Here is a 24,999-nt window from a genome sequence, read left to right on the forward strand (position 1 = left end):
TATGGTATCCAGCTGTGGATTTGCTTATACATTGTGTTTGCATTTTTCCCCCTAGGCTTGTTTTATACAGTATATGGCAATATGTTGTCATACAGATTCCATGATTAATGCTTATTTATGAAATCTTATGTAAATATCTTAGAACTTAGTCAAACAACGTGCAAGTTAAACAATTTTTTTTTCTGAATATTGGAATGACAAATCTGAGGGGAATAGTAGGTTGGATAGTTTATGTTCTTTATCTATAGAAAAGTCTCATATGTAACATTTTCCTTTTACTCTTCTGTGTTATATTTTTCTTTTTTACTTTATTTTGCTGGGCAAGAAATCCAATTTCAGATTTATTCTTCAGAAAATAGAGAAAGTTTAAATGTGTAAATAATTTAGAAATAAGAATGGTAATTATTTCATGTATAACTAAATAATCATGTTTACTAGGATATATTTGACTTCTAATTTTGATCCTGACCTCTGTTTAAAAGGCATTTCTTTGTGATTGTTCTATTAGTCATATATTAAAAGAAATCTACTGTACCATAATAAGCTGTTTTATTAGCATTATTTTATTAGCATTATTTTCCCACAGAAATGCTAAATTGCTTATAAAATATCAAAATGTGACTATGTGGCAAATTAAAAGTATGAATAAATTAATTATATTTCCTAAATTCAATTCATGATAAAATGTTTAATATTGTATATTTTTATATGAATTATTTTTCTCTATATCTCATCAGAATTGTGGTATCATGACAAAATAGTCATCATATATATAATAATTACAGTATATATAATATATAATAATTATATATCACAGATTATAGGTTATGATATAATACCATGATCAGTGATACAATGATAGATTTTTGTTTCATATATTCTTATTTCCCTGGACTTGTTTTCATTTTCTCACATTTAATATTTTAGTCAGTTGTGACCAGAAGTTGAAAGATTTGTTTTTCCTTTTTATTTTTCCCTTCTGCTTAGGTGCAGCTCTTATATGAGCTAACAGATATCATGAATGAAGTCTGGAATAAGATTCAGAAGAGAGGCAATCTCAGTTCTTTTTCAGCTTATCCGGAGTCCATAGTGGGGCCTGTCCCTAGTTCTCCAGTTAGAAGCAGTATAGGCACAGCTCCTCCAGATACCAGCACATGTAGCCCATCTGCTGACATTGGAACTACTACTGAGGTAAGTGTTTTTGAAAAATTCTGTTACTGAATGAAGGGTGGTATATATACCACAGAGTTTTGTATCAGGATTGAGAATGAAGATGACCATACCTCTCTGGAAGCTAGTGAGTTTAGAAGGTTCGTGAGGAGCTATGGTAGCAGTGGCTGTGTATTACTGTTTCTTTTAGGTCCAAGTATTTTAATCACTTTTAGTAGTTAGTGGGGTAGTTCAGGACAGTAGGGGTTCTGTGAAATGGCAAAAACTGAGACAGTAAATGTATGGTTCCTCAGAAGTATGGAAATGTAGAAGCTGATACAAAAGAGGCTCAGAACCAGAGTGCCTTTGTTATCTTTAGGTTAGTGATTTTTCAGTCTTGTCTGACCCAAAGTTCTCTCCTCTTCCTTCTGATCATAGAAGCCTTTCTTTTCATTTTTAACACCATAACTTCACCCAATGTGCCAGTGCCCCTTTTAATAACAAATGTTTTATAAAGCCCCCTTTACTATCCTGAAATGAAAATAAACATAATATGACCTACATATACATATAATTTCAAAAATATCTAGTATTTTGAATAAAATATAAAGGAGTAAAGGAAATTAATTTAAGGTATAGTAATTATTATTTTAATATATAAATGCTCAGGCATGGTTACATTAGAAGTTGTAATGAAGTAGCCAGGTACATAGAATTACTGTGAGTGTGTCTGCCGCATATAGACTTGTGCAGGTCTTTGTTAAATACCACAAGTTGGTACTGTTGTTGTTGCTGTGATTTCCTGAGGTAATGGCAAACTTGATAAAGTTTAAAACAAAAGTTTTTATTCTTTTCATTTCAGTAGTTGCATTTCTGGAACTCTTAATAAATAAAATCATGCATAAGTGCAAAAATATTGTGTTTAGATTTAAAACAGAATTCAGTTTTATGCTCAAATGTTGACTTATAAACAGGATTTTTACCTACTTCATTGTCTGTAAGATAGTGTTCATTTTTCAGGACAGTCCTATATATCATAGGACCTCTTGATACCCTAACTGCTAACCCTTAAATTCCAGTAGTGACACCCAATCATTGAGTCAACCAAAAATACCCTAATACATTTCTGAAACACTCCATAGAGGCTTACCACTGAGAACTACTGTAATATAATAGAGGTAGAAGTTATGTTTTTGTTTTTGCATAAACACATGCTGGAGTAGATCTATTTGACCCCTGCATAAATAATTTCTGTATCCCTGCTCATTCCAAATCTTAAGAAACACAATGACCTAAGTGATAGGATTACTTTTTTCCCCCCAAATGAAAATCTAGGAATGTGCCCTTATGGAGTCAATGGGACATATCCTTTTAGGGTAAAAACAGTGAATCCTTTCTTGGAGATTATTAATATTGTTAGAATACAAAAGCTCTTGCAGTAAAGAAAACTTTGACTTTCTTCAACGCAGTACTCTCCAAACTCATTTAACCAAAGACCCCTTTATCATAGCCTACATGTTAACATTGCACAAAATACACTTTGTGAAATACTTTGGTAGAGTAATCAAAGCTTGGGGTGATACATTGCTAGACAAAGCTAGTACAAGTGAAATTGATAAATGAAGTTAAATATTGTGGACATTTGGCAGAAAGGAGAGTGTTTCATTAAACAGTTGTTCACTAAGTACTGTATTCATTGGAACGTCAAGATGAAAATGAGTACCTATCTTGGGAGTAGTCTTTTAGAAAGAAATATTTAAGAAAACATTGCAAGCCCAGAAAAGACAGGGCTCATGTGGAATGGTCACACCTGTTTGTCATACATCTAGAGCCTGCCATTCACACAAGTACAGATTGAATGGTGCTTTCTAGAATTGTGTAGTGTCCAACCTATACAGAAGGACATGGTGACCCTGATTATAAGATGTAATAGAGATGAGCATGCCCTGCAATTATAGAGAAATTATTAACAAATTCATTCTATGGGATCTGTAGGTATTTTACAAAGGCAGTAACATATGAGATGGATCTTCAAAAGTGAAAAAGGCATTAGTATCAATTTTGTTTTAGTAGGTATATAATAAATGTGATAGACTAGAAGAATGGTGAGGAAGTTAAGAAAGGGAGAGATTAACAAGGGAGACATTTTCTCAGTCACTTAAAAAAATTAATTCTGATTTCAAAAATAAGTTCCTTACATGACTGCAATTAATTTAAACTTAGAATGTTGAGGGTTTTTTTCTGATTGGGTTATAAAGATAAATAATGAAAATGCTTCTAGTGGATTTGTTAGTTTTGTATTAGGTATGGATTTAATCTGATCTGTGTGAAAAAGATCTGAAAGTGAAAGAATCTTAATGCAGAAGATTCACATTAATATTCCAGAAAGACCATATAAAGCAGCTTACATAAGGTAACAGAGTTATGGGGGAAAATGTGGTAAATATTTTCAAAATGTACCCTCTTTTGTTTATGTAGTGTGGTTAAGGAAAGAAAGAGGTGAGTGATTGCTAGCAGTCTGGTATGGATTTGAAACCTACAATCACTTGAGAAGCTTGTTCCCTGAGAAATATCTTAAAATAATTTAGGTTTGTTTTCCATAAAGGGCAGGAAGATTTTTGTGTAGACAATTTTGATATGGTGATCAATGTTAAGACTTTGATTTAACTTTACAAATTAGAAGGTGTTCGTGGATTGAACACTTCATGTTTAATTTCTCTTTTTGCTCTCAAGAAAATATTTATGTGGAGATCAAGATTAACTACGTTTGCATCTGAGTTTAAATTTACCTCTTTGAGAATTAGCCAGTAAATGATGACATCAGAAAATATAGTCATTGTTTTCTCCTTTTTGTATGAATGCTTCATCTGTGATTAAATCTGTGGTCGTTTAATTCATCCAGAAGTCAGAATTTGTGCCCAGGCTTTCATTTCCCATTTCCTTTTGTTTATAGTGCTGGTAAAATTGTGTGTAATGACCTTTGTAATTTTTATTCCTTTTGTTTTGAGTTCCAACATGGTAGATATGTTACTGTGATCCTTTAAATTCCATTTAAAAAATGTTTTTCTAATTTTCATGAAGTTTCCTGTATATTTAAATGTGTTACGGACTGAATGGAGATAAAACCGTGTCCTCTTACTGGAGAAACTACTTAATGAATGGGGCTAGGGAGGACAGTGTGGAGAGGTTATGCATGTATTTTGTTATAATCCATAATAGGCCTTTATGCCTATTTGACTTGGCATTCCCAGGAAGCTCTAGCATCCCTTTGCTCTTGCTAATCATTGACTAATAATCTTCTGATTATAAGAAGACATTCTGTGGACAACACTATCATGTAAGCAACAGAACTGTCTGCATACAAATTTAAATATATGGTATATAATAATCTCTAGGTCCATCCATGTTGCTGCAAATGACATTATTTCATTTTTTTATGGCTGAGTAATATTCCATTGTGTATATACTACATCTTCTTTATCTATTCATCTGTTGATTTAGGTTTCTTCCATGTCTTGGCTATTATAAATAATGCTGCTATGAACATTGGGATGCATGTATCTTTTCAAATTAGAGTTTTCTCCAGAGAAGTGCCCGGGAGTGGGATTGCAGTGAGACCTAGAGATTACCATATTAAGTGAAGTAAGTCAGACAGAGAAAGACAAATATCATATGACATCACTTACATGTGGAATCTAAAAAAAAATGATAGAAATGAACTTATTTACAAAACGGAAATAGACTCACAGAGATAGAAAGCAAACTTATGGTTACCAAAGGGGATGGGGTGGAGGGGAGATAAATTAGGAGTTTGGGATTAACATCTACACACTACTGTATATAAAATAGTAAACAACAGGGACCTACTGTATAGCACAGGGAACTATACTCAATATCTTGTAATAATCTATAATGGAAAACTGAGTCTGTAATGACTCAGTTCCCAGTCGTTACCCTGACTTTGTGTTTCCTCTTCATTTCTGACATCTTGAGATTTCCCTTTATTTATTTCAAGTTTAACTGTTATATTAGTTAGAAAAAGATGACATTCTCATAAGGACAAAGGTGTTGACTGGGAAGGGAAACCACAGGAGATAGTACAGTACCTGGAGCTAGTAACACTGGGATGTTTTTGCCATAAATAGGCTTACGGGCAGGGAGAACAGGGAATAATACTGACTTCATTCTCCTCCCTCCTTTCTATCTCCTGCCATGTTCCTCATTAGCTGAAAATGACCAGAAACCAGAGGACAAGAATATTTGTACATATTGTTCCCATAGATTAGCCTCCCAGGTAGAGAGGGTATTAATGATTGAAGAGTAGGTCTACAAGACCAAAGAAAAGATATACAGCACTTTAATGTATTAAAACAAATTCTTGTGTTTTATCTAGAATTTCCGTGCTTTTGTAGTAGAAAAGGAAAACATTCATTTCAACTTAGTGTGCCATGTTACTTGAATTTAAATTTCTTTAACATCATTGAGTACTAAGAACTGGTCTTTGGAATCTTTGTTTTTCTCATTCTGCCTTGTACATATTATATTAGATTCTCAATATCATTGGTAACTCTTTTTGCTAAATTTTTTTTATTGTGGTAAAATATAAGTTACATAAAATTTATCATTTTAACCATTTTTATGTGTACAATTTCGTGGCATTAAATGAATAATCTCAGTGTTGCACAGCCATAACAACTATCCATTTCCAAAACTATTTCATCATTTCAAACAAAAACTCTTTTCCCATGAAACAGTGACTCCCCATCCTCCCAACCCCATCCCTGGTAACCTCTGCTGTACTTTCTGTCTCTGTGAATTTGCCTATTCTGGGTGTCTCACATAAGAGGAATCATAAGTATTCGTTTAGCTTATTTCATTTAGTATAATGTTTTAGAGATTCATCCAGGTAGTAAGAAGAATGTTTTATACATCATCCATGTATAAGAATTTCAATGCCTTCTATGGCTGAGTGTTACTTCATTTGTGTATATAGCTTACTTTTTTTATCCATTGATCTGTTGATGGACGTCTGGGTTATTTGCTCCTTTTGGCTATTACGAATAACGCTACTATGAACATTGGTGAATAAAGGTTGATTAACTCTTAATGAAGTAATTTTTCCCTGAAGATATTATATGCATTTTATATGACCTGTGCCTGACAAACCATTTCAAAACTAATACCAGAAATGCTATTTTAATTTTTCTTTACCTGTTGAAATATTGGGTTGGCCAAAAAGTTTGTTTGGGTTTTTCCATAAGATATTATAAAAAACCCGAAAAAACTTTTTGGCCAGCTCTATATGTTGATAACTGAGTTATTTGGTATAGAAATTAGGGGGTAGAGGAAAGTGAATGCAGAATCATTAAATATACTTTATTTAGTACTGATTTTCTTACTCAGAAGAGCACATTTCTGTCATTTTAATGAGATTTGCTTAGTACCAGCATGAACGGTATAGAATTAAAATGGCATTTAATATTATCCCTAACTGTATTCAAGCGTATTTCAAAGTTTTGCCAAAAAATGTGGTACTAAAGGGAAAAAAGTGAAAATTAGAAGTCATTTATTTAGTTTCCCTAGTAACCTTGAAAACAGAAAAATAGAATGCTAGTAATTTATTTTCTCTAAGGTGTATTTTTTTTTTTCTCCTGGGGAAAACTAGCTAAATTCTGTGTGCTGCTTCCCACTTTTTGTCATAGACTCTCTACTTTGTCAGCTTTAAGAATTGCCTTCCTCTGACTTTGGTATAATAATTTTGCAGAGCTTGACAAGTGAGAAAGATGTTTCTCTTAATTCCATCAATTTACAGCTATACTATTGAAAGGGATTGTTGGAAGATCATTTACTAGAAAATTGAGATGCAGTGAATTGAAGTTAGTGTCACACAAAGTAGGGACGGTCCAGCTCATCTGAGTGTGATTCTAAGTTAATGGAATCTATAGAAGTCACTTTGGAATCAGACAACTTGAGTTTTTAATCTCTGCAGTTTATGATCACGTTATTTAACCTCTGTGATTTAGTTTCATTATCTCTAAAAGTGGGGATAATGTTAATATTTTTCTCAATATGTTAGTACAAATATTAACTGAGTATGTATAGTTTGTCCATATACTCTATGAATGTGGCTCATTCCTCTATTTGTATTTTCTTTAATTTCAATAAGATTTTAGTTTTCTTTTTAGAAATCTTGACCATTTTGTTATAGGAGTACACTTATTTGGCAGTTTTATTTAGCACTTTTATTCAGTTGATACGATTATATATTCAGTACTTGTTTCTTCTTTATTCCTTTAAGGTGACTAGTAACTTTGGTTGATTTTCAAATATTAAGCTGATCTTGTGTTTCTGGAACAAACCCAGCTTAGATGTAATATATTTTCCTTTTCATATCTTGCTGGATTGTGTTTGCTAATATTTTATTTAGGGTTTTGGTATCATAGTCATGAGTGATACTGGCCTTTTACTTTTCTTTTACATAATATCTTTGTTGTATTTTGGTATCATGATCACACTGTCTTCACAAAATGATATGGGAAGTGTTCCCCCTTGTTTTATTATCTAGAAAAATATGTTTTGTGGGGAAATTCTCACAGTCACTGTATATTCCCATGATAATCAACAAGGTAATCCTAATTGAAAAGGCACTTGTGTGTAACACATACCTCATTCCAAACTGGGTCTTAGTTTAGGCATTCTTTGCATATAGAAGAAGTTTTAACTTAGAAGATTGTTAGAAAAGAGGTAAGGACTGGATAGACAAAATACACTAATGTCATCATAATAAAGGGAATATAGGCAAGCATCTTGTTCCAGGTTCCCAACTCCAACAATGGTATTGCTGTATTCCTAGAAAATGAATTTTATACTACTCATTATTGATAAAGTAATACTTAATGGTAAAATAAAGATGTTTTATGGCATTCTGGTAGCCCAGGCTGTATAAAATGAAACTAATAAACATAGTTTTTATAGATGCTAAACAAATACACTGTCTTTTGATACTGTGCAATTATGACTTTATGTCCCAGTTAATGCTTTTATGTCAAATGTTTTATTCTGGTAAAATATACACAACATAAAATTACCTTTTTAAACCATTTTTAAGAGTACCCTTCTGTGACATTAAGTACATTCACATTGTTGTGCAACCATCACCGTCAACCATCTCCAAAACTTTTAAAATTTTTCCCAGCTGAAATGTGGTACCTGTTAAACAATAACTTCCCATTTTAACATTAAGTCTTCCGATCCATGGACATGGGACATTTCTCCATTTGTTTGTGTCTTCTTTTATTTCTATTAGCAATATTTTATAGTCTTTCACTTCCTTGGTTAAGTTTATTCCTAAGTATTCTATTCTTTTTGATGCTATTTTAAACAGAATTGTTTTATTAATTTCCTTTTCTGATTGTTCACTGTTATTGTGCAAAAACACAGATGTGGGTTTGTATCTTGCTGAATTCATTTATTAGTTCTAAAATTTTTTGTTGTTGAATCTTTAGCATTTTCTACATATAAGGTCATGCTGTCTGCAAACAGAGATCATTTTGCTTTTTTCCCTTTCCAATTTTGTTGCTTTTAACTTCTTTTTCTTGCCTAATTGCTGTGGCTAAGACTTCCAGTAATATGTTGAATAAATATTTCACTTAACTTTTTAAATATTAGGCAATATTTTCAAGTTGAACATAATTTTCTTTTTTGATAATAATTTTCTGTTAAGGAAACTTTCTAGCATGTTTCAGCACTAACAGATTTTGTTCAAATAGCAAAAGACATATTGAAAATTTGACACTGTTACTTTTTCTGTTCCCACATTAGTTGTACTTTTATACTATTCTTTTCATCTGAAATAAGTGATAAGTCAAACATTATGGGTTGGACGTAAAATGATTTACACTGAGAGGTTTATATTGGTTCAGAAGTAACAGTGTTAAATAATGATTATACTGTTTCAGTGCCATACTGGATGTGAACTATAAATTTTCTATTATCACCCGTCACCTATTATCTTTATCATCATAGGATAACCCTAATTTGAGCAACCAGTACCTACTCTGTACCAAGCAATACTGCTTGGTACAGAGTAGGTTTTAAACACATTGTTCTTTAATATATGGATGTTAAACAATTTGGGAAGTCAACTCATTTTGACGAAATTAAATCTGATTTATTATAGTACGGGGCATAGAGATGTATACATTCATTGTCACTACAAATATATTTTCATATGAATTCATAAAAGCATATATTGAGTTTATTTTTTCTGTTTGTTTTTATGTCTTTTGTTGTTTTAAACATAATTCTTTTATATTATTTATCAGATCTGTTATCTGAATTTCTTGAGAGTCTAATCCTACTGTTGTATTCTTAACCCTTGCTCTTGTAGACTGTTTCTTTATGTGTTATGTGCTCTTCTATTGGGAGTTCTTCACTAGTGCGACTTTATGAGACTCTTGCATAGTGTATGAGGGCCTGTTCCCCAATAGGGATTTTCTGTGTTTCCTTCTCTGAGGGACTCCAAGGGCCATCACTAGCCTGGGACCCCTTTACTGTTAATTTCGTAGCTAGATGTTTCTTGAAACATTTCGGTAGTATGAAATCAAGCCCTCAAACCTACATGTAACCCAGAGATGTGTTTAAAAAGTCTCAAGGGTAACATTTTTCCACTACTTAGGCTAAGATAGATATTTTTTCTTGGGTTTATTCTGTTGTTTTTCTAATTTCTTAAATTGGATACTTAGCTTAATAATATTCAGCTTTTAAAAGAAATTAAGCATTTTAGTCCTTTATCTTTAGCAGAATTTATAATATTTAACTTCGGGGATGGATATGTGTATACACCTAATATATAGGTACACTGGGAAATTTAGCCCATCACTGCATTGCTGCTTCCCAGAGAAAATTCTGTATCACATAGAAGGGTGAGCAAAAATTTTGGTATAAAACAAGATGTCTCTGGCACGCTAATTCTTACCATGGGCCCAAGGTAAGGCTTAACCTGTACACTTGTAGAACATATTTCACTGTATTTCAGCTAGTTAAGGTTGTCAAAAATTTGTGTTCAGGGAGATGTTCAGGAAAGTGAAACACTATATAATCATGTTCATTGAAATATTTATGCCATTTTGCTTACAAGATAGCCCAACAATAAAAACTGCCTTTGAAAGTGCTAACATTTTGATGATTTGTTTTAATAACAAGTAAACAAAGCAAATAGATACACAATACACAAATACATACACATTCACATATTTCCCTTATAAGGTTAAGTACATAAACTGTTAAATCTTTTTTTTTTTTTTTTTGCGGTTCGCGGGCCTCTCACTGTTGTGGCCTCTCCCACTGCGGAGCACAGGCTCCGGAAGCACAGGCTCAGCGGCCATGGCTCACGGGCCCAGCCGCTCCGCGGCATGTGGGATCCTCCCGGACCGGGTCACGAACCCGTGTCCCCTGCGTCGGCAGGTGGACTCTCAACCACTGCGCCACCAGGGAAGCCCTGTTAAGTCTTTTGGAAGCTGTTCTAATTATATAAAATGTTATTTTGAACTTCTGGATTTTCAGTACTTTCCATAAAGGTGATGTAGGAAGGACAATTATTATGGATAGCTATATTGTGTTGATGAAATTAAATCCCTCCAATTAAGTTGTGATTTTAGGCAAACCATTAAGCATTTTTTCATTTTAACTTCTTGTATATATGTATAATGTCTTTGATAATGTCATCCTTATTCACAGCATTTTAAAGAAATAATTTTAAAGCTTTAGAAAAATCTAAAATGATGAATGAATGCTAGATTTATAACTCAACCTAAGGTAAAAATTGACAGATTAACCAACAATGTTGGGAGGTTAGAGGGTCATGGCAAAACTCGAATTGCATATTTTATTGATTCTGGAATTAAAATTACTTCAGCAGCCTGGTTCTCAAAAAAATCCAGTATGAGCTGTATTGTATAGCATGGAATATTGCCAGTATTTTATAATAACTTTAAATGCAGTGTAATCTATAAAATATTGAATCACTCTATTGTACACCTGAAATTAATATAGTATTGTAAATCAACTATACTTCAATTATAAATATATATATTTCCAGAAAACAATCCGGCATGAAGTGGTTCATTTCTTAGTCCCCAGTAATTATTTAAAATGCATTTATTTTCAGTTAAATCCAAAGTGAAAATTTGGGGGGAAAAAATGAATGAAGGTGGTCAAAAGGTACAAATTTCCAGTTATAAAATAAATAAGCCCTAGTGGTGTATGCCATGGTGACTGAAGTTAATAATACTGTATTGTGTATTTGAAAGTTGCTAAGAGAGTAGTAGATCTTAAAATTTCTCATCACAAGAAAAAACAATTTATGACTGTGTGACAATGGATGTTAACTAGACTTACTATGATCATTTCACAATATATATAAATATCGAATCATTATGTTTTATACCTGAAACTATTATAATATTATATGTCAGTTGTATCTCAAAAAAAAAAGTGAAGTTGTTTGGCATCAACTGCTATAGCAAAACTATTGTCAGTTTTTCAGGGATTTAAGTGCAGTTAACCTAAGCAGCAATCTACCTCAAATTATTATTCTAGACAACCTTTTAGAAAGTAAGTTTAGTTTGAACTTTTTTACTCAGTTGATATTTTAAGGATGTCTTATAATAGTTTTAAATCTCTTCCTCAAAATAGACTTATTTCATTAAATATTTATCTTTAAATGATTTTATCTTCAACATTTAGGGAGAAACTTTTATTCAAAATGTAGAAATCTTAGCATTTAGATTATCATCTAATTAATTGAGTAGCTGTTGAAAGAACATACATATATAATACATATATCAAAGCAGGTTATTGTTTAGCCTTCACATATGAATCAACACAATATTTTGTTGTCATGCTTTTCTTATTTCAAAATAATCATGCTGGAAAATGTCTCTAATTTCTCAATTATTGGCTTATTTTTTTATGCAAATAGTTTTATTACATAAATATAACCTATTTATCTGAGGTCACCTTACATTTGTTGTGCTTATTTATATTATGTATCTGTATGTTTAAATTTCTAATTAATATTTGCATTCCAAAAGTCCATAAAATTTAAAAACACTATTTAAGGTATTTGTTGCTGAGTTGGGTAAGAACTATTATTTTTAAATTATTTCAACAATAAAGAATTCACCATAAATGAATCTAGTTTAAAAAAGTATGCTCTTAACAGTTGCTTGTGTTAAGTAGAAGAGAAGTATTTGCTTATATGATCCTTGGATGACTTATACTTTAAACTACGAGTAATTCTTTTTATGTTGACATGTTGATAAGGAGCAGTATACTTTTCAGTGGATATAGCTCTAGCTTCCTGAATATCGATCTCAGTGGTGGTAGAAGGGGAAATATGAGTGGCAGGCTTAAGTAGTGAGCTTAAAAACAGTTATTCGTGTTTCCCACCCTTCACATTGAAATGGTGAGAGCAAAGGTAGTGGAAACCACAGCAGTCCACTTGTTATCGTTGACTTAAGTACAAACAGCAGTGGAAGTGTTTAGACCTTTGGGAAGTTTTGTGATTGAAAAAGAATGCTGGAGTTATTTTGATAAGGGAGAGTAGCAGTGTGGCCAAAAGTATGATCATCCCTGAGCTCTGAAGCAGGCCAAGGATGAAGGGCTGAAGTGTTTGCTCTTCCAGATGAACAAAGATAAATTCAGCTAGCATAATAAACTCAGTATTTTGGTCAATTTGCGACAAAATGGTGAAAGAATTGAACTGTATATTTTAGACCTTGGCTAAAGAGGTGTGGGAAAATAGTTCAGCGTCTCCAATTCTGGCTCAATTTTTGCTATAGATTTAGAAATAGAGCAGAAAATTAATGCACAAACATATTTAACAATACCGCACCAAGTGTTGTAAATCCAAAATGAAAATTGAAACTGCATGAAGAAGGAGAGTAAAACTTTTTCTCAGGAGTGCTTGCTTATTAAATTTGAAGCCACAGTTTTCTTAGCATTCCTACTAAGTATACTTAATAGTGTTAAAAATCAAGGTTTCATTGATTTGAGATGGTCTTTTCCCTACAATTTCCATTCTTGGGATTATAATGTTCTTCTAAGTGTTGGAGGGAGAATTTAATTTATGAATTCTTCTGCTCTAAGACCCAATCCATAGAGAAAGGCATACTGACTACATTATGCTGTCTTTTATTGAATTTGACTTTCTAAAATGTATCTTTTTCTGGGATTAGTTTGTGCTTTTCATTAGATGTGTTACTTTAGACAGCTAACCAGAAACCTGAATTTTTATATAGCTTCTCAAATTCTAGGAATTTCAATTTTAGCAGATTTAGGGCCACTTAGTTTTGGAAAAGCATTTAGATGAAAACATCACGAGCAGTGAGCTTTCTGCTTTGCTTGGTGTAATTGGAACAAAGAATGGCTATACTGTCTTCAATGCATCATGCTGCCTATCAAACTAAGCTTAAGTACATATAACTAATATTTAAATATATATACATCTTTTTTTTTTAAACATCTTTATTGGGGTATAATTGCTTTACAATGGTGTGTTAGTTTCTGCTTTATAACAAAGTGAATCAGTTATACATATACATATGTTCCCATATCTCTTCCCTCTTGCGTCTCCCTCCCTCCCACCCTCCCTATCCCACCCCTCCAGGTGGTCACAAAGCACCGAGCTGATCTCCCTGTGCTATGCAGCTGCTTCCCACTAGCTATCTATTTTACATTTGGTAGTGTATATATGTCCATGCCTCTCTCTCACTTTGTCACAGCTTACCCTTCCCCCTCCCCGTATCCTCAAGTCCATTCTCCAGTGGGTCTGTGTCTTTATTCCTGTCTTACCCCTAGGTTCTTCATGACATTTTTTTTTTCTTAAATTCCATATATATGTGTTAGCATACAGTATTTGTCTTTCTTTTTCTGACTTACTTCACTCTGTATGACAGACTCGAGGTCTATCCACCTCATTACAAATAGCTCAATTTCATTTCTTTTTATGGCTGAGTAATATTCCATTGTATATATGTGCCACATCTTCTTTATCCATTCATCCGATGATGGGCACTTAGGTTGTTTCCATCTCCTGGCTATTGTAAATAGAGCTGCAATGAACATTTTGGTACGTGAATATATATATACATCTTTTAAAAAAGTAAGCATGCTCTGGTGTATTTGATCAGTTCACAGAGAATGAGTTTAGGTTCTGGAGTTTTTTTGAAGGTTTTAGATGGACAGCAAAGTTGGGATTTAAAAAACCCAAATACTTGGTAGCTAATCCTAAAAGAACAGAATACATGAGTGAGTGATCACTATCTCTGGCACCATCTCTTCCTGCCTTTGAGACTGAAGCTGTTCATCTTCAAACCAGGATTTATTTTCACCTGCCGAAAAGATTAAAAAACAACCCAACAGACCTTTTACAGAAAGTTTATTAGTACCAAATTTAGGACCTTATACATATCCAGAATTCAGTATGTATTTGTTGAACTGAATAAGCTTATGCTCTGATGAAGGTTTGGGGCCAGCATGTATGGCAGGTTCTCTGAAGCTGCAAGATTCCCTTCTTCTGGGCTGAGGTCTGTAATCCAAGGGTTATATTCTTGGGCTTCAGCTGCCTCTTATTGGGCTGGAGATACACTCTGAAGTACATCAAATTACAAAATAATACCATCTCAAATGTGCAAAACATTGAATATTAACCTGGGAAAATTTCTTGAGCTAAGAGGTATTTATCAAAAACCTGCTCATTTTACTTACATTTTGTTTCATTGTTATCATTTTTATTGTACCTTTCTGTAGGATATGTATAAATTGCTGAATATATTTCTGTAAAGATAACCATAACACACACACACACACACACACACACACACACACACTCATGCTCTGTACCTCTAATTAAGAGACTTTTAACCATATAAATCATTTAAAAAATCTGTTGTCGAATCTGCTTTTAAATGTCTCCTTAATATTAAAATATGTGAGGCATGATGAATGTTTTGCTGTTTCTTAAATTATGGTGATTATGCTGTGTTTTACTATGGTTATTATATATTCATACATAAATACACCATAGCAGGGATAGACAAACTTTTTCCATAAATGACAAGATAGTAAATATTGTAGGCTTTGTGGATCATAGCAGCTCTAAAGCATCTACTTAACTCTGCTAATCAGTAGTCATAGGCAATAGATAAATGAGTGGATGTGGCTGTGAGGTAGTAAGACTTTATTTCCAAAAATAGAGCCCAGTTTGACCCTTGGCTATAGCTACTCTATAAGGAAATACTCATTGGTATGATCCTAACTCATTTAGAGGAACTGGAATGGCATGCATGTACACTGTAACTATGAAAACCGTATGATTAGTGTATGCTTATATTACTGGCATTATATATAAACATTTATATGATTTGCATTATCATATATGATAAGTTATAAGCAGTAATTGCAGATTTTAAATTATATATTTTTAGTTATTTTTATTTATGTTACAAAGTATTGTTGTTATTCCTCATCCCAGGGAGATTCTGTACAAGCAGTTGATGATTCACCATTCTCCGATTCTGTTACCTTGGAACAAACTACAAGTAATATTGGTGGATCCAGTGGTCGTGTTAGTCTGTGGATGCAGTGGGTGCTCCCCAAAATTACTATAAAGCTCTTTGCTCCAGATCCTGAAAATAAAGGCACAGGTACAGGATTACTTTTCTACTGAAAAGATAAAATATTAAACACTATTTTTAGAAGAAATTGGAGACTTAGTTTTATTTATCATTGGCATTTAAATCAATCATTAAGTCTAACTCAAGTGATTTCTATTAGTAATACTAACATGTTGCCTATAATACCTAAATTTTGTCTTATTTGTATTAAAATTCACTTCAAAAGCCATGAGGTAATTTCTTCATTGGTCATATCACTAAATGTATTGCAAAGACTGTTGACTGATATTAGATGTAGCACTTCATACATTAACTGGGATTTCCCTTGTTTTGAAATAAGCATCGTATCTTAATTTTGAGGCCTATACTGATACTAATTTTCCTTATTATTTTAGAATCTTATGTGGTTAATGAACAGAAAGTCTTAGTCCCTCTGTAGATGTCAAGGATATACATGCTAACATTAAATGTAAATAGAAAGTTTTAATATTGATTGTGAACCCTATACTGATATTAATATTTGCTTCTTATTGCAGAATTTTGTATGGTCAGTGAACTAGAAGATCTCAGTGCTTCCATAGATGTCCAGGATGTGTACACCAAAGTGAAATGTAAAATAGAAAGTTTCAATATTGATCACTATAGAAGCAGGTAATTAATGAATAATGAATATGGGAAAAGCTATATTTTCCTTGAACAAAGTCTATAAAAGAATTTTTATATTTTAATTTGATTCCTTAATTTTTAAAAAAATACTGTACATATTCCCAAAGATGGTTCTTAAAAGATATATTGGTTAATTTTACTTGGTATTCATTCATATATGGAATATAATAAAGTTTTGCTTTCTAAGAAGGCAAATCTGTTCATAAATATCCACACTGCCATATTAAATGAAATAAGCTGCTTTTACTAATCACCTCACAATTTGTTATGCATGTTGTATATTTGCCAAGATGTCTGGGACACAGTTAATGGCTCTGGTTTTTGATGAATACTCCTCATCCATTCCCTATACCATAGATTGAAATGGAGCAGCATCTCATGTTCCTTACAACTTTGAGTACTTTTCTTATCTCACAGATGATTAATGAACATGTGGTGGATGTTCCTAGAATCACATTTTTCCTTCCTAATAAATTTCTACCAAAAGTAGATTATAAGTAAATATGATTTGTTTATAATAATAAGTAATGGTAGTAAAAAAGTAATGTTTTAGATATTTTCATAAAGATATATAGCAATTTTATTATTAATTTTTCCAAAATAAAAATACGAATGCTTTTAGGAGGTTTTTTTTGTTTTATAACACTACCCTGGAATTGAGTTTTTTTTAACTGAAATGTAATTCACATACCATAAAACTCACACATGCTTTTGTAAAATTATTTTTTAAACAGCATCGTATTTTCTACTTCATAGTATTTTGGCAAAGAAACAGCCTTACAGTCCTTTTTTTCCTGGATTCATAATATTTATTCATTCAGCAATTAAGTGTCTGCAGAAGTACACATGTTTCTGTACCTTTATTGATGTATTATATACTCTAAAAGCCGAAGTGTTTTTTGTTGTTGTTGCGGTACGCGGGCCTCTCACTGTTGTGGCCTCTCCCGTTGCGGAGCACAGGCTCCGGAAGCGCAGGCTCAGCGGCCATGGCTCACGGGCCCAGCCGCTCCGCGGCATGTGGGATCTTCCCGGACCGGGGCACGAACCCGTGTCCCCTGCATCAGCAGGCAGACTCTCAACCACTGTGCCACCAGGGAAGCCCCGAAGTCTTTTTTATTTAACGGGTTTCTAATTCTGCATTAAAAACATTCGAACTTTCATTCTTTATTATACATATCATATTGTTCATGTAAACAGCTCTCAACTCTGTCACAGCCAAAAAATTATGTCATAACTGTGATGGTCAAAATATTTTGTTGGGTTTATATTAAGACCTGTTATAATAGTATTATTTTACCAAGTGTATGATAATTGTTTTTGTTGTAGTAACAGTGAATCATTAATTGATTTTTGATAATGGAATGGTTAGCTCTTCAGTTTCTTCTGAATGGTATATCTCTATATCAAAATGATCCTAGCAAGTGATACATGAATTTTATTTTATTGCTGAAATCATTTCTTGATTATGTGAATATTACAATTTATGTTCTAGATTATCAATGATTTTACTGTTAAATTTATGTAAGTTTTAAATATTTAGATAATTTATTCATTCATTTAATCAAAATATTTACTGAATGTATATTATGTCCCAAGCACTATGCTAAGCACTAGGAATATAGTGTTTAACAAAAATAGACATAAACCATGTCCTTATGGACCTTAGAGTCTCATGGGTGAGAAAGAAAAATAACCTTCGTAAATATAGAATTTATCATTAAGACAAATGCTTCTCTGAAGAACTACCAGGGTGTGGTGCTAATGTAAATTGTTCTATTGATTGCATTGTCAGATCCACGTTTTAGTTCAGTGTAGTGTTGTTTACATCAGAACTACTTGAAATAGTTATATATGCTCAATTTTTTTAACTCAGAAAAATTGAAGAGAACAGATAAGGTGAACTTATGTTTTCCAGGCCAGGGGAAGGTTGGCAGTCAGGACATTTTGAAGGAGTATTTCTACAGTGCAAAGAAAAACCTGTGGTGAGACTCATTTAGTAATTATGATTTTTCAAAAATATATTATAAACTGTTTTTCTTTGTTCTTTCATGCAACGGGACTAATGGTTACAAGAATTAGAGCTCAGTAAATTCTTTTTGACCTTTTCTTCCAATATTACATTATAAAATAAAACTATTACTTCCTTTAAGCTGCTTGTGTTTTGTATCCATTTTCCTGTTAGAGCAATTAAGTAAATTTTTCAATAACACAAAGGTAGGATTGCTTTTATTAATATACTTTACCATTAATGTATTATTATGTTGACCTTTTAGAAGTTTTTCCTATTCATAAGTGAGTTCATGTTGGATTGTTCTTTATTATAAATTAAAAGTAGTCATTTACATTAAAAGCAACTATTTTTTGTTTACTTCCATTAACAATGCTTTTGCAGAAGATGGTCCAGGCAGAGGCCATACCTAGCAGTGGCTCAAACCTAAACCTATGCAAACTTGAGCAGAATTAAAACTATCCAGAGTTTTTTGCTTATGGCTTTTATTGCTTTTTGTCTTTTCACCTTCTTTGCTCCTGTCCATCACCTCAAGCCTTGGGGAAGAGTGTTGGTCTCTGGGGCAATGTGGAGGTGTCTTCCTTTCCTGTACTGACAAGCTGAACAGACGCACCTTGTTGGTTCGACCCATCAGCAAGCAGGACCCTTTCAGTAATTGCTCTGGCTTCTTTCCTTCTGTAAGAAATCATTTTTAAATTATGCTACAGAACTCCCATTAACAGGAACCCAGAGAAGGAATTGAACTATCCATAGAGTCAACTCTTGATTTTCATCTTCCTCTGTATCATTCACTTTGTAAATGAACTATAATGTATTCTTAAATCATAGACTGGTTTTCACTATAATTTGTTTCTGGGTTACTTGAGTATGCTATTTGTCATTCTGGTTTTGTGAATATAAACTACTTTTACCATCAGCATTAGAAAATCAAAGTAGGATGTTGAATATGCTTGTTAAATTATACATGTATTGAATGATCAAGAGTTGACCATACTGCTTTTGTCATTCCTTTTATGATTCTTCCTTACATTGCTTTTTTTCCCTATTATTATACCATTTCCTTCTCAGAACTAACTCCAAGTACCTTATTTGGTGCCTGTTATATCTGGACAAGGCTGTACGTCTGTCATGTACTGGACGGAAGATGAACGGTAGACTGTATATCAGTGGGTTTTAGAAGTTTAGAACCTTTTTTTCCCTAGTGGTACAAAATATCTGAATATGTTATTAAGCAAGTTCTTTTAAGTGACATTTTTAAAGTCAATAAAAATGCATGTAATTTTTAAATGTTAAGAGCAGATTATCACAATGGTAATAGCAGTTTTCTTAAGAAACTATTAAATCAGTGCAAACATTATTAGACATTTTCTTAGCATGTGTAAACTAGTATTTCTTTCCTTCCCCTTTTCTGTAGCTCAAAAGGAATTTAAGACATATATCTTTAAAAAGAGTGTAAAAATTAGCCAAATATTTAAAATAATTGTGTTCTTAGATCTAGTGTTTAACATTGTATTTGCATAGCAAATACTAGTTTCTGATTTTGAATTTTTTCTAGTCTAGTCTGGAAAATTTTTTATGTTAATGGAAGCTCTGTTTATATTTATTTTCTTCTCTTCAATTGTTCATTAGCATCCATGAGGAACTTTCTTTATTTTAACATGTATTCATGAAAGAAAACCAAAATTATTGTTAATGCCCCTTTTTTGAGTTTTTTAAAATTAATTTTTATTGGAGTATAGTTGCTTTACAGTGTTAGCTTCTACTGCACAGCAAAATGAATCAGCCATACATATACATATATCCCCTCCCTTTTGGATTTCACTCCCATTTAAGATACCATGTTAATGCCCTTTAAAATTTTATCAATTTTTCTAAATTTTTAAATTTTCTTAACATTTCAGTAATCATCATTGCTTTCTAACTTTTCACTTTAAATAGTATAAAATATTGATTATTACTACATGAAAAGTAATATTTATATTATCTCAACTCCAGTTAGTATTCGTTCATTCTTTAATTTTTCCCGCCTTTTATTAGGGGAGTTAGGGATATAGCAGTTCAACACACTTGCTCTCATGGGTGTTGACCTTTCAAGAGTACCTACATTCAATATGTTTAAAAATATCTTTCCCAAATCAAAACATTTATACATTGAAACACTTTTTATACTATTTCCAGGATTCAAATGTTGCCATTAATTAAGATTTGAGGTGGGTTATTTAGATTAGTGGTTGATTCTACCCCTCCCCACCCTAATTCCTGGTTGAGACACCTAGAGACACTGTTGCTGTGGCCTCTTCCATTGGGGCCATACCACAGCACCCTTCTCCATCCACTGTTGCCTGCAATCTAGCATCATAGCGATAAGACTGGGATCACTTTTTCTTGTTTTACTGTATTTCCTTTGATTTTGAGTGTAGAAAGCAAAAAGAAAGGGAAGTTAGATAAGAGGCAGTGAGAAAGTTGGAAATAGTAAAAAATGCTTTAAGGGCAGGACAATTATATGAAAAGTGATTATATTGCATATTCATGTAATGCCTGCTTTCCAAGTTTTTTTTAATGGGGAGAAAATTAACTTTGAGAAAAAAACATATGCAAAGTTAAATTTTGTCTCACCTTTCTTCATTATAAAGTCCAGGTTAAAAACAAAAGTAACAGTAAAAACTGAATTTCATACTATTTTCTTTTCATTAGGTGATAGGCAACAAAATGAGAGGAAGAAAATGGAAGTAGAAGAGGTTTACTAGTGATGGGATAACAGGCTCAAACACATTGCTGCTTTGCTACTTCTAACTTTTTTCTTTTTTATGTGAATGTATTTCCTTCTTGTTCTTCTTCCTCGGTTCACTTCCTCTCTTAACATCACTCTTTGGACTCTAATACCTAAAAATCTTCATCAGGCCTTGGGAAGAGGGGTTGGGAATGTGGAATATAACAACTTAAGTCTAATTTTATTTTGAGTAATATGCAAATTAGAATTTTATGTACATTAATTGGTTCAGGAAAACTATTGGTTCCATTTCACAAATGGAAATACATAACATGGTATTTCAATTTCGCGTGCGTAGAAAACCCCTCTCTGACCCAAATTATGACGGCATATTACTACTCTTAATGAAAAATTATCAAGAATGAAAAGATAAATCTAGATACGATCTGTTCTAAATTCTGAACGTTACAGAAAAAGTAGAAATTATAGAAACAAGCACAAAGAGGTTAATTACCTCACTCAAGATCTAGAACTACAATTCAGGATTCCTAACTTCAAGTTCAGTCATTTTGTCTTAGAGGCTTTTGCCCTGTTTATGGAATTGATCAGTAATGTGCTCATTAAGAAGTATGCTTTTATTTTTTTATTTGTAATAAACAGCTGACCAGTCATGAAAAAAAAAGTGTGGACGTGATAAAAGATTAAAGTATCAACCGAGATTGTTTTCTGCTTTCAAATAGTTTGTTTTGTGTTTTTTTCCCCTTTTTTTAATAAACATGTATTGTGATTTCCTTTTTCTGGAACAGACAACTGCAAAACTTCTAGATGGCTCTCATCAGCAGCATGGATTTCTCTCTTTGACATATACAAAAGCTGTAACAAAAAATGTTCGCCACAAGTTAACATCAAGAAATGAGCGAAGAAGTTTTCATAAGTTACCTGAAGGTTTAACAGATGGTTCCCCTCATTTTCTTCATGAAATACTTCTTTCAGCACAAGCCTTTGATATTGTCCTTTGTTTTCCTTTACTTAATGCCATTGCAAGTATATTTCAAGCAAAACTACCAAGGACCCAAAAAGAGAAAAGAAAATCTCCTGGTCAGCCCATGAGGACCCATACGCTGACTTCACGCAATTTACCTTTGATTTATATCAACACAAGTGTAATCAGAATTTTTGTTCCAAAAACAGAAGAAATGCAGCCAAGTATTGAAGGTATGTTTTCAGAATTTTTTTTTTTTTTGCTCTGATTTTCAATAACCTACATCTAAGGACTTTAGTTTTTCTTTTTGTAATATGGTAGCAGGTTGTAGGTTGCAGTTTGGTGTATTTTAAAAAGAGTAAATATGTTATAGTCACTTTACAACTAAATCTTTAGGAGTTATATCAAAATATAATTACTAGAGTAAGTAATTACTACTAATTACTAGAGTAAGAAATATGAGATTTTTTTTCTTTAGGTCTTTTGCTAGTAAAGCTTATACTTTCAGTTGTTTTGTTAAACTCAAATGTTGTGTTCTGTATACCTAAGAGAATTTAAAATTGCTTTAAAAAATTAGCAAACACACCACACACTGCATTAATGGCATAAATTATATTGACAATCTTGTGCAGCCTTCACCACTGTCTATTTCCAAAATGTTTTCATCACCCCAAACCGTAACTCTATACCTTATATATTAAGCCGTAACTCCCCCTTGGTAACCTCTAATTTACTTTCTGTCTCTCTGAATTTTCCTCTTCTAGATATTTCATAAAAGTTGAATCACAGAATATTTGTCCTTTTGTGTCTGGCTTATTTCACTTAGCATAATGTTTTCCGGGTCCATTCGTGTTGTAGCATGTATCACAGTTTCATTTCTTTTTATGCCCGAATAATATCTATTGTGTAGATACACCCCATTTTGTTTATCCAGTCTCTATCAGATACTTAGGTTGTTTCCACTGTTGGGTTGGCTATTGTGAGTAATGCTACTATATACAAACGTCTGTTTGAGCCCATTTTTAATTCTTTTGGATATATACCTAGGAGTGAAATTGCTGGCTTATATGTAGTTCTTTGTTTAGGATTCTGTGTTTTTGAGTAACCATCAATCTGCTTGGAAGCCCTTTTGACTAGGACAGGATTTATGGTATTTTCTGAACAATACTGATGTGCAGGCATAGTTGAGTCAACGGGAAGAGCAATGGGAGCTCCCTCTTAGTAGGGGTGGTAGTACCTGTGTGCTGAGCACCTTCACAATGAGACACAGGTCAGCAGTTTCCGTGGTTAACTCTAGCTTCATTTTTATGTCATACTCAGTGGTGGTTTATTGAAACAGGTTCTTGTGTTTCATTGATTTGTGTAGATGTCTGAAGGAATACAGATCTGGCTATTTGAGAAAAGGGTGGGAAAGGAACAGCTTTATTTCCCTTGTGTGTGCATTTGTTTTGTTTGTTTGTCATTTGTTGGCTTATTGTTTTATGACCAATTAGTTATGTTTCATGACTAATACTATATATCACACAGTTTTGTTGATGTTCGTTTAAATTTCCCATTTGGCTGCTATAACTAGGAGAATCTCCAATTGATTGTAATTGCAAGAAAATTTCTAAACTCTTGCTATTTTATTTTTAAAGCTGCTTTTTTCTTTTTTTTTTTTTGGTGGTGCTTGTGGTGGGATTTTTAAGGTATAAGTTCAAAATTCTGATCCCTAAGCACCTGCTAAGCAGGTAACCTTGAATAAGAGTATGCGGTGAGGCTGTGGGTGGGATCTTGTTATAGCCATCTTTGGAAAATATGGTCTGCCACATTTCTCTGTGGACTTTTGGTTAATTTTAATCCTTTGCTTGTGTGAATACTTTTTGTAATAAACACCTTTTTAGTGGCATTTTTCATGACTTGGGTGAGTATATATAAAATAAATTCCTAGCAAAAGGATTGCTAGATCAAAGGGTATAAATATCTTCAAAATATTAAGGGATGTCAAAATGCCCCCCTAAATGGCTGTAGCAGTGTATACTGTTTCCACACTGTCATTCTAACAGAGGTTTATGAAACTTTTTGGTCTTTTCTCAGTCTCATTAATGAAAAGTACACTTTTTTTCTAAGGAGTTGCTCATCTTCATCATTTGTTAAGAGCTTTTTGTGTTAAGCCTTTTGTTTGACCTACACTGTATTGCATATGTCTTTTCAGTTTTGGGGTGTTTTTGCCGTGTGTGTGTGTGTGTGTGTGTGTGTGTGTGTGTGTGTGTTTGTGTGTGTGTCTCTCTAGGTATATATCTATATTTATATCTACATGTACATATCTTTACTTGTACCTGTTCTCATATCTGTATTTACCTGAGATGTTATGAATTGCCAAACTATGTGGCTATCCACAAAAAAGTATATAAAAATGCATGCCAAAAATTCAAAGGTTTTGACATATTATGTTAGATTTTTTTGACACGTTATCTTTCGGCATTGCTACTCTTAATTCAAATGGTCATAATATTTTTATCAGATTAATTAAACCAAATGTAAATTATGTCTTACTGAGTGTGATAGCATACTAAAATGCTCCTATATCATACTTCTCAGCAGGAACTATTTTATAAAACTATCTCCAAGCAATTTGTGCCTGTTGATCAGAGATGATTGGTAAACTAGATGCAACTACATTTCCCATTAATATACATAATCATTAGGTTACACATTTATTGAACCTTCTCTCTGTCTTCAACTGCAAGTATGACAATAACTAATAAAACCTTTTGTTGATGGCTTTGTGTAGGGTTGTCAGTATAATTCTGGCTTTATAAAACTT

At 32.8% G+C, this 24,999-nt stretch overlaps 1 protein-coding gene across 5 annotated transcripts in view; it reads left to right on the forward strand.

Moving 5' to 3' along the window:
• The window catches only part of VPS13B (vacuolar protein sorting 13 homolog B), a 778,894-nt gene that overhangs the window by 383,855 nt on the left and 370,040 nt on the right, over window positions 1–24,999 (forward strand). For 2 of the 5 annotated variants that reach the window (XM_027131496.1, XM_027131498.1), the window contains 5 exons: window positions 988–1,191; window positions 15,686–15,857; window positions 16,364–16,478; window positions 19,037–19,178; window positions 22,018–22,426. In XM_027131496.1, the coding sequence (XP_026987297.1) occupies window positions 988–1,191; window positions 15,686–15,857; window positions 16,364–16,478; window positions 19,037–19,178; window positions 22,018–22,426 (1,042 nt within the window). Of the gene's footprint in view, window positions 1–987; window positions 1,192–15,685; window positions 15,858–16,363; window positions 16,479–18,366; window positions 18,477–19,036; window positions 19,179–22,017; window positions 22,427–24,999 lie in introns of those variants that run through there. The other 3 variants (XM_027131497.1, XM_027131500.1, XM_027131499.1) reach the window with 3 other exon arrangements.

This window comes from Aethalodelphis obliquidens, unplaced genomic scaffold (assembly GCF_003676395.1).
Source record: "Aethalodelphis obliquidens isolate GAN/ISIS:26980383/991018 unplaced genomic scaffold, ASM367639v1 scaffold39, whole genome shotgun sequence".
Taxonomy (NCBI): Eukaryota; Metazoa; Chordata; class Mammalia; order Artiodactyla; family Delphinidae; genus Aethalodelphis; species Aethalodelphis obliquidens.